Here is a 10,829-nt window from a genome sequence, read left to right as displayed (position 1 = left end):
ACAGACTGGCAGCACTGGGGCCTGCAGCAGCTGGACACACAGCAGCTGGGGCGGCAGCAGGTGGTCCTGCAGCAGGTGGTCTGGCAGCAGCTGGGACAGCAGCAGTTCTCCAGGCCACAGCTCTGCTCGGAGCAGACAGAGCCACAACAGGAGCTGACCATGGTATCAGACGGTGGAGGTTCTGGGTGAGTTTCTAGAAGAATGAGGTTCTCAAGTTTGGAAGTATCCTTGGGTCACAGCCTCTTATATACTGCCCAGCTTCCTGTTGTTACCACGTTTTCCTTGTTTTTGTTTACTTAATAACTAATTGATTATCAAATTACACAATAATGTTTGCCCATTTAATGGTTTAAACTTGTTAAAGACAAAATTTTCTTGTCCGGATGTAATAAGATCTATCATGTCTGCCTTCTCTCATGATTCACACCTTGGTGGCATCTTCTAGACCACATTCTCTTCCTCTTCCTCCACAGAAGGCTGTTCATGTGATTCCCTGCATCTGGAATTGCATTTCTCACTCTCACTTCCGGTACCCTCTACTAAAATGGGATTTGGTCAGTCAGTTACACTTCCAGTTAGGCATTCCCTCTAGTGACCAATAGCGAGGAAAGCCCATCTGCTCAGTGTGGCATTCCTAGTCTGTGGGTCATTATTAAGCCATGAGCAAAGGGACAGCGATGCCTGCGTGTGGCCTTGGTGACCTCTACACTGCTGAAATGGGTTTCCCTGGATGTTTTAAATTTGGGGTCATGTTCTATATCCTTAAATTTTTATACTTGGTGTTACTAATAGGTCACAGTTTCTTAAGTTGATACTTTGCTCTCCTATATTTTGTGTCATGTCTCTCCAGCAGGTCTATTAGACTCTGGAAGACATAGTCCCATTTTTGTTCCATAACTCATTGTTTTTTTAAAATGCCTCTAACTGTCTGTTAACGTAATGCAGGTGTGTGTTTTCACTTTTACAAAAGGCATTTGAGATAATTGTAGATTTACAAACAGCTGTAACAAACAGTCCCAGGAGAGGCTGTCTGTACTTCACCCCGGCTCCTTAACACTGTGTAACATCTGTATAATGCTTTTAAGAATCTATCTAACCCCACTACTGTGTCTTGCATGATGTGCTGAATATAGAAAGAGCTCAAGCTCAGTGAAATTAAAAACAATCAGTTATTTTTCAGATTGACATATAATATTGTATTTATCATGTACAGCATAATATTTTGAAATATGTATACATTGTGGAAGGGTTAAATCTAGCTCATAAATGCATTACCTCTCATTCTTATCATTTTTTTGTGGTGAGAACACTTAATATCCAGGTGAGAACACTTAATATCCATTGTCAGAATTTTTCAAGAATACAATATGTGCAATATATCATCATTAACTGTAGTCACTATGCTACACAGTAGACCTCTTGAACTCATTCCGCCTGTCCAGCTATAATTATATATCTTTTGACCAGTATCTCCTCAAGCCCATGACTCCCTAGCCACCCCTAGCCTCTGGTTATCTTCATTTTCTGCTCTACTTCTATGATATCAACTTTTTTGAGTGAGATCATGTGAGTGAGATCATGTGCTATCTGTCTGTCTGTGACTGGTTTACCTCACTTAGCATGATTTCCTTGAGATTTATCCATGTTGCCACAAATGACAGAACTTCCTTCTTTTTATGGCCAAATAGTACTGCACTGAGTATATACTGCATTTTCTTTATCCACTTATTTGTTGGTGGACACTTGCATTGTGTGCATATCTTCATGATTGTGAATAGTGCTGCAATAAATGTGGACATGCAGTTATTTCTTCAACATACTGATTTCATTTCCTTTAGATACATACTGTACCCAGAGGTGGATTGCTGGATCATATGGTAATTCCATTTTTAATTTTTTTAAGGGACGCTTATATTGTTTTCCATAATGGCTGAACTAATTTACATTCCCACCAACAGTGTACAAGGGATTTTTTTTCACATCCTTGCCAATACTTATTATCTTTTGTCTTTTTTATGATGGCCATTCTAACAGGAGTAAGGTGATATCTCAATGTGGTTTTGATTTGTATTTCCCTAATGATTAGTAATGCTGATTACTTTTTCACAAACCTGTTAGCCATTTGTATGTCTTCTTTTGAGAGATGTCTAGTCAGGTCTTTTGCCCATTTTTAATCAGGTTCTTGTTTTCTTGTTTGTGAGCTGTTTGAGTGCCTTGTACATTTGGATATTAACCCCTTATGAGATGTATACCTTATAAATATTTTCTCCCATTCTGTAGGTTTCTCTTAACTCTTCTTGTTGTATCCTTTGTTGTGCAGAACCTTTTTAGTTTGACGTAATCTCGGTCATCTAATTTTTCTTTCATCGCCTGTGCTTTTGAGGTCATATTCAAAAAGTCATTACCAAGACCAGTATCATGAATCTTTCCCCCTATGGTTTCTTCCAAAAATTTTGTAGCTTCTGATCTTACATTCAAGCCATTAACTCGTTTGAACTGATTTTTGTATACCGTAAGAAATAAGGGACTGATTTCATTCTGCTGCATATGGATACCCAGTTTTCCTAACACAATTTATTGAAGAAACTGTCCTTCCCCCATTCTTGGCATCTTTGTTGAAAATCAATTGGCTATAAATGAGTGACTTTATTTCTGGTCTCTCTATTCCATTCCATTTGTCTACGTGTCTGTTTTTATGTCAGAATGATGGTATTTTGGTTAGTGCAGTGTTGTGGTTTCTTTTGAAGTCAGGGAGTGTGATGCTTCTAGCTATGTTCTTAGTATTCAAGATCACTTTGGTTATTTGTGGTCCTATACAAATTTTAGAACTTTTGTTCTATTTCTGTGAATAATGTCATTGGTGTATTTATAGAGATTGCATGAGATCTGTAGATTGCTTTAAGAATATTTGGACAATATTGATTCTTTCAGTTCATAAACACAGGATATCATTCTATTTATTTGTATTTTCATCAGTTTCTTTCATTCGTGTTTACAGTTTTCAGTGTAGATATCCTCACTCCCTTGGTTAAACTTGTTCCTGAGTATTTTATTTTATTTTTTATAACTATTGTAAATGAAATAGTTGTCTTGATTTCTTTTCAACTAGTTTGCTTTTAATGTATAGAAAACCTACTGGGTTTTGTATGTTGATTTTATACTCTGCAACCTTACTGAATTTGTTTATTAGTTCTCACAGTTTCTCAGTGGAGTCTTTAGGGTTTTCTACCTATAAGATCATGTCATCTGCAAACAGAAACAATTTGACTTCTTCCTTTCCAATTCAGACATTTTTAAAATATTTTATTGGTGTCAATATATAATTTTATTACATGGATATATTGCATAATGGTCGAGTCAGGACGTTTAGAGTATCCATCACTGAAATAACGTGCATCCTACCCATCAAGTAATTTCTCATCATCCAACCCCCTCCTACAACCCTGCCCTTCAGACTCTCCACTGTCTGTCATTCCACACTCTACGTCCATGCGTACGCATCATTTGGCCCCACTGTAACTGAGAATACGCAGTATTTGTCTTTCTATGTCTGAGTTGTTTCACTTAAGATCATGGCCTCCAATTCCATCCATGTTTCTGCAACTGACATGGTTTCATTATGTTTTATGGCTGAAGAGTATTCCATTGTTTGTATATAGCACATTTTCTTTATCCAGTCATCCATTGATGGATGTTTAGGTTGATTCCATACCTTTGCTGCTATAAATAGTGCTGCGATAAACATATGTGTCCAGGTATACTTTTGGTATAATGATTTCTTTTCCTTCAGGTAAACACTCAGTCATGAGGTTGCTGGATCAAATGGTAGTTCCAGTTTTAGTTCTTTGAGAAATCTCCATACTGTTTTCCATAGAGGTTATACTAATTTACCTTCTCAACAACTGTTTGTGGGTTCCCTTTCAGCTGCATCTTCATCAACATTTGGTATTTCTGTCTTTTTAATAACAGCTATTCTGACTGATATAAGATGATCTCTTATTGTGGTTTTAATTTGCATTGTTTAATGATTAGTGATGATGAGCATTATTTCATATACTTATTGGCCATTTGTATGTCTTCTTTTGAAAAATGTCTATTCATGTCCTTTTCCCCTTTTTAATGGGACTATTTGTGATATTTTTGTTGTTAGAGTTCCTTGTAAATTCTGGATATGAATCCCCTGTTGGATGGATGGATAGTTTGCAGATATTTTCTCCCATTCCTGCAGGTTGCCTGTTCACTCTGTTGATTATGCCTTTTGCTGTGCACAACAGACCAGGAGCACCATCATCTTGGACAAACGCTGCCACTTTAAGTTCCAGCTCCCTTTCCAGCCTCATGCGTTTCAAGGAAATCACTTCTCTTTTAACTACAAGCAGCCAGAAAGAGCAGACGGTAAAACACAGATAAGACAGCTCAGGCACAGAGGGAAGCAGGGGGAAAGTCTCTTGGGTAACTGCCAAACTTCACCCTCTATAATGGGCCCCAGTAAAACAGTGGGCCTTAATAAGCGCATGCCTTTCCCTTCATGTGTATTAAAATAGGGAAGTTAAAAGCAGACTCGGGGACTATGCCTGCATGGGAACAGACACACAACTCTCCCTCTCAGATAAGCACAGCAAAGAGACACAGAAGCCTTCCAAGCCTCTAATAAACTCTCCCACCTTAAATCCTTAAAGATTCTTCGTCTGTAAAAGAGTGTGCCTCCAACCTAACTTGGCCAAACCCCCCTCTCAGGTTTGTTTTCTCTAAAAGAAACCCGTCTTTTGTGTCTCTTTCCTCTTTCTTTAATTCTCACAGTGCAGAAGCTTTTTACTTTAGATAAATCTTTTTTGCCTGTTTTCTGTTTTGTTGCCTGTGCCTTAGAGGGCATAGTCATGAGGTTTTTGGCTAGATCGATGTCCAGGAGAGTTTTCCCTAGGCTTTCTTCTAGTTTTTTTTTTTTTTTTTTTTTTATAGAATCTCGCTCTGTCGCCCAGGCTGGAGTGCAACGGCTTGATCTCGGCTCACTGCAACCTCCGCCTCCCGGGTTGATGTTATTCTCCTGCCTCAGCCTCCAGAATAGCTGGGATTACAGGCACCAACCACCATGCCTGGCTAATTTTTGTATTTTTAGTGGAGATGGGGTTTCACCATGTTGGTCAGGCTAGTCTTGAACTCCTGACCTCAAGCAGTCTACCTGCCTCAGTCTCCCAAAGTACTGGGATTAAAGGCATGAACCATCGCGCCCGGCCTCTTCTAGTATTTTTTATAGCTTCATGTCTTACGTTTTAGCTTTTAGTGCATCTTGAGTTGATTTTTGTACATAGTGAGAGAAAGGGATCCAGTTTCATTCTTCTGCAAAGGCAATCCAATGTACCCAGCATCATTTATTCATTGAACAGGATAGCCTTTTCCGTGTATGTTCTTATCAACTTCGTCAAAAATCAGTTTGCTGTAAGCTTGCGGCTGTATTTCTGTGTTCTCTATTCTGTTCCACTGACCTATGTGTCTATTTTTAACCCCAAACCATGCAGTTTTTGTTACTATAGCCTTTTAATATAATTTGAGAACAGGTAATGTAATGCCTCCAGCTTTCCCCCCACCCCAACCCTTCGGATTGCTTTAGCTACTTGGACTCTGTTTTTCACTTCCCTATCAATTTTAGGATTTTTTTCCCCCTAATTCCTTTAAAAATGACATTAGTATTTCAGTAGGAATTGCATTGAATCTGTAGACTGCTTTGGGTAGTATGGTCATTTTAACAGCATTAATTCTTCTGATCCATGAGAATGAGATGTTTCCAATTTGTTTGTGTTGTCTGTAATTTCTTTTGTTAGTGTTTTGTAGTTTTCCTTTCAGGTATCTTTCACCTCATTCGATAAATATATTCGTCAGTATTTTTATAGCTATTATAAAATTTGCCTTCTTGATTTGGTATTCAACTGAATCATTATCAGTGTATACCAATGCTACTGATTTTTGCTTGTTGATTTCATATTCTGAAACTTTACTGAATTCGCTTATCAAATCCAAAAGGTTTTTGGTGGAGCCTTTAGGGTTTTCTAGATATAAGATCATGTCATCTTTTGCTGTGTGAAGCTTTTTAGTTTAAGTAAGTCCCGTCTGCCAATTTTTGCTTTTGTTGTCTGTGCTTTTGAGATCTTAGTCATGAATTCTTTGGCTAGATCAAGGTTCAGAAGAGTTTTTCCTAAGTTTTCTTCTGGTATTTTTATAGTTTCACGTTTTACATGTAAGTCTTTGATCCATCTTGAGTTGATTTTTGTACACGGTGAGAGAAAGGGGTCCAATTTCATTCAGCAAACAAATAATTTGACTTTCTTTTTTCAAATTTGAATGCTGTTTATCTCTTTCTCTTGCTTGATTGCTCTGGCTAGGGCTTCTGGTACTGTGTTGAATAGGAGTGGTGAAAGTGGGCATCCTAGTCTTGTTCCAGTTCTTAGGGAGAATGCTTTCAATTTTTCCCTATTCGGCGTGATGTCAGCTATGGGTTTGTCATATGTGACATTTATTATGTTGAGGTACATTCCCTCTATACATAATTTGTTGTGAGTTTTTTCATTAAAAGATTTTGAATTTTATAAAATGCTTTTTTTTTTGCATCTACTTAAATGATCAAATGCTTTTTGTCCTTCATTCTATTAATGTGGCGTATCATGTTTATTGATTTATGTGTGTTGACCTAACCTTGCATCACCTGAGTGAATCCCACTTGATCACAGTGAATGATCTTTTTAATATGTTGTTGAATAAGTTTTCCTGGTATCCTGTTGAGTATTTTGTATTTTTGCATTTATATTTATAAAGTACATTGGCCTATAATTTTCTTTTCTTGTAGTGTCCTTATCTGGCTTTGGTAAAGAGTAATGCTGGCATTATAAACAGATGTTGGAAGTATTCCCTCCTCTTCACTTTTTGTGGAAGAGTTTGACAAGGATTGACATTAATCCTTCTTCAGATGCTTGTAGAATTCACATGTGAGGCTATCTGGTATTGGACTATTCTTTGCTGGGAGGTTTGTTATTGCTACTTTAATCTTCTTATTCATTATTGGACTACTCAGATTTTCTATTCCTCATGATTCAGTCTTGGTAGGTATTAGGTTTCTAGGAATTCATCCATTCCTTCTAAGTTATCCACACATCTACAGACAAACATACACAGACATACACATACACATACACATACACATAAGTGCATGTAAAACTGATAAAACTAGAACAAGTTCTGTGGATTTTATCAACGTCAGTTTCTGAAGTTTGCTATGTACTCTAGTGATGGAATATGTGACGACTGGGGAAAACTGGGTGAAGGGTGCATAGGACTTTGCTGTACTTTTTTTTTTTAATTTCTGTGAATTTATAGTTTTTTCTAAATAAAAAATTTAAAAAAAGATATATGAGCACTGTTGGAAAAAAAAGAGGAGCATGCTTTTACTTGCCAATCTCATTGAATATTTATGACATCCTTACTACGTTTTGTGGCTATTGTGATCCTTTCTCTAAAGAAAAAAACCCTAGGCTGAGATAGTTAACATGTACAAGAACATAGCTGGTATGTAGTACAGTCAGAATTCAGTCCCAACTCTGTCTAATTCCCAAGTGCACAGGCTATACTCTATATAGAACTTCCCTATCAGTTTAAATCCCTTCTTTTAAATAAGTTTAAGTCAATTCATGAGATGCAGTTTACTGAGGACTTTCTATTTCAGTGTCTGTTGCAATTCACAGCTCTTATGTTAGATGTATTAGGTTCAAATATGCCTCCTTCTACACATTTTCCTATTTCTGCTGTGAGACAGAATCCTAGTTTTGATAAAAAAAATTTTGTTGGAGAATATCAATTTAATTTTTCAATTGTATAATCCCCTGATAACATGTGCCCTCCTGTTGTGCAGAAAAAGAGGCAGAAATATGCATAGACCAATTTATTAATAATAAACAGTGAAAGAGAACCACACACACAGATTGCCTCAAGTCTACCTAAATGGTACTTCTTTTATTACACAGAACAGCTGTAATTTTTTTCTTTTATGCACTTTTTTCTCTTTAAACTAATTGCTTTGTTGTGGCTTTAGAAGTTCATTTTTTTTTTTTTTTATGTTTACCTAATTGATACCTCATCTGGAGGACTGGAACATCTTCGAATCTTCTTCCTCTCCCATGGGTTGACCCAGAGCTAGTGGTAACTGATGTCTGAGTGCAAAATTCCAACTGCCTTGCCTCTCAGAAAGATGGGGCTGTGATACTATTCACACTCTAGAGCTTCCTATGGGGTCAGAAGAGAAAATCATTCAACAAAAACCATGTTCTGCCTTAGGTTCTTTAACTCCTCTATTCTGCCTCCCAGTTTCTTACTGATTTCTCCTGAGAGCATTTTCTTATAAACCACTCATCCAAGAATCCTTGTTTCCGGTTCTATTTTGAGTGAATCCAACTTAACGCACCTCTTAAACACAGTTTCTTTTAGAATAGAAGTTACTAACATGGCAATTCTGCCTTATCCTTCAGATATAATAATGTGGAAGAAAAAGAGACTGAAGACCGGGTGTGATGGCTCATGCCTGTAATCCCAGCACTTTTCGAGGCTGAAGCAGATGGATCACTTGAGGTCAGGAGTTTGAGACCAGCCTGGCCAACATGGTGAAGCCCCATCTCTACTAAAAATACAAAAATTAGCTGGCAGTGGTGGCACATACCTGTAATTCCAGCTACTTGGGGGGCTGAGGTGGGAAAATCGCTTGAACCTGGGAGGTGGAGGTTGCAATGAGCTGAGATGGCACCACTGCCCTCCAGCCTGGATGACAGCAAGACTCCATCTCAAAATAAATAAATAAAGCAGAGAGAGAGAGAGAGATTAAAGACAACTAGTCCAGAGATAACTGTGCCAAAACTGAGAAGAAGAAGAAGAAGAAGCAGGAGGAGGAGGAGGAGGAGGAGAAGGAGGAGAAGAAGGAAGAAGGAAGAAGAAGAAGAAGAAGAAGAGGAGGAGGGAGGAGGAGGAGGGGGAGAAAAATATTTAGAACATTTACCTATTTAGTAGACAGTATACTCAAGAGTTGACCGTGACACCAGGGTAACCACTGATATTGTATAAAAATGATTTAATTATGTTATGTGAAATAGGCCAAGCACAGAAAGACAAATTGCTAATGGAATGGAACTCATGAAGATAAATAATAGTTTGCTGGTTATCAGAATCAGAGGAGGGTGCCTGTGAGAAATGAAGAGGTTGATTAATGGGTACAAATATAAGTTAGAGAGAAAAATATGACCTAGTATTCAATGTAACTGTAGGATGACTATAGTTAACAATAATCTATTAAACATTTCAAAGTAGCTACAAAAGAATAATTCAGATGTTCCTACCATAAAGAAAAGATACATTGTGATGTGGATAATCCAATTACCCTGATTGGATCTTTACACATTATATGGATATATCAAAATTTTATATGTGCATCTATTATATATCAATAAAAAAGGAAAAATGTTTTGAAGGGCACTAATACTGAGGTTAGGAACACTGGTGTCTTAGATTGGGTACCCACTGGAGCAGACCCAGGAGTATATTTGGGAGGTGGTCCCAAGAAGTGCTGTATGGAACACAAAAAATGCTCCAGGAAAGGGAGGGAAGTGAATACAAGATGAGTTAATGATCAGAATAGCCCTGTAGGCAGCTGGAATTTGGTGTCTCTGAGGACTTCTGACAGGCTGGTACGACATGCTCTGAACTGGAGGAGAAATAACTAAAGCATGTGTTCACCAACCCCTACTCATTTGTTGAGTGCTGTTCCGAGAGGCTTTAACTCTACAGTCCAGAGCTTGCCCCTTGACTAGAGAAACTCTTCAAGAAGAGAGTTCCAGTTGCTTGCTCTAAGAAACCACCATTGTATATTAGAATAAAGTGTGCTGAGGAAATAGACGTGGTGCCCCTGAAATTACATGCTGTGGCACCTCTGCAGAGAAGAACAACAGAAAAATGACTGGTAATGAGCACACCCAAAAAAGAAAAATAATGAGACACAGTATCTGTATATTTCTATGCCTGAAAATTTATTTAATATTTATTTAGGTAAATATTTGTTTAAAATGGAATAGCTCCATATGAGAAATTATGGCAGAGAGCAAATATTTCAATTAAGATAGTTGACAGATTTTGGAGCAAATTACAACTCATGTTCATTTGGTAGAGAGGTAAAATGTGGGGGGAGCATATATTTGGAGCCCAGATTCAATCTAAGAATTGGTTGGAACTGAAGTTTTCCAACTAGCTTCCCATGACTCAGCTCATAGATGAGCTACATCAAGAATGCTGGTTGATGAGAATCGGATGAGTCCAGATGAGAGTCTTAGCAGCAAGATGCACTACAAGCAGGTTGGGCAGCAGCACGTGGTCTGGCAGCAGTTGGGACGGCAGCAACTGGACACACAGCAGTTGGGTTGAAAACATTGAGTTCTGCAGCAGGTGGTCTGGCATCAGCTGGGGTGTCAGCAACTGGAGATGCAGCAGGAGGGCCTGAAGCAGCTGAAGCCACAGGAGGAGGAGCTACTGCTGCTGGAGATACTGCAGGAAGGACGGCAGCAGCTGGAAATGCAACAGCTGGGGTGGCAGCAGGTGGTCCTGCAGCAGGTTGTTTGCCAGAAGATGGGCTAGCAGCACAGAGACTGGCCACATGGGGACCTGTAGCAGCTGGACACACAGCAGCTGGGGCGGCAGCAGGTGGTCCTGCAGCAGGTGGTCTGGCAGCACTGGGGCCTGCAGCAGCTGGACACACAGCAGCTGGGGCGGCAGCAGGTGGTCCTGCAGCAGGTGGTCTGGCAGCACTG

General features: G+C 38.8%; 2 protein-coding genes across 2 annotated transcripts in view; both read right to left on the bottom strand.

Moving 5' to 3' along the window:
* Positions 1-161, bottom strand: part of LOC105503154 (keratin-associated protein 4-12-like) — an 11,059-nt gene extending 10,898 nt beyond the window's left edge. Inside the window, exon 1 of the mRNA XM_011929945.1 lies at positions 4-161. Within this exon, the coding sequence (XP_011785335.1) occupies positions 4-161 (158 nt within the window). The remainder of the gene's footprint in view (positions 1-3) is intronic.
* A 10,206-nt stretch (positions 162-10,367) lies between these two features.
* LOC105503153 (keratin-associated protein 4-4-like) overlaps positions 10,368-10,829 on the bottom strand; it is a 913-nt gene continuing 451 nt past the window's right edge. Inside the window, 2 exon segments of the mRNA XM_011929944.1 lie at positions 10,368-10,652; positions 10,701-10,817. Coding sequence (XP_011785334.1) covers positions 10,368-10,652; positions 10,701-10,817 — 402 coding nt within the window.

The sequence above is a fragment of the Colobus angolensis genome, unplaced genomic scaffold (genome assembly GCF_000951035.1).
Source record: "Colobus angolensis palliatus isolate OR3802 unplaced genomic scaffold, Cang.pa_1.0 Scaffold83, whole genome shotgun sequence".
Taxonomy (NCBI): Eukaryota; Metazoa; Chordata; class Mammalia; order Primates; family Cercopithecidae; genus Colobus; species Colobus angolensis.
This window is presented reverse-complemented; position numbering and strand designations above follow the sequence as displayed.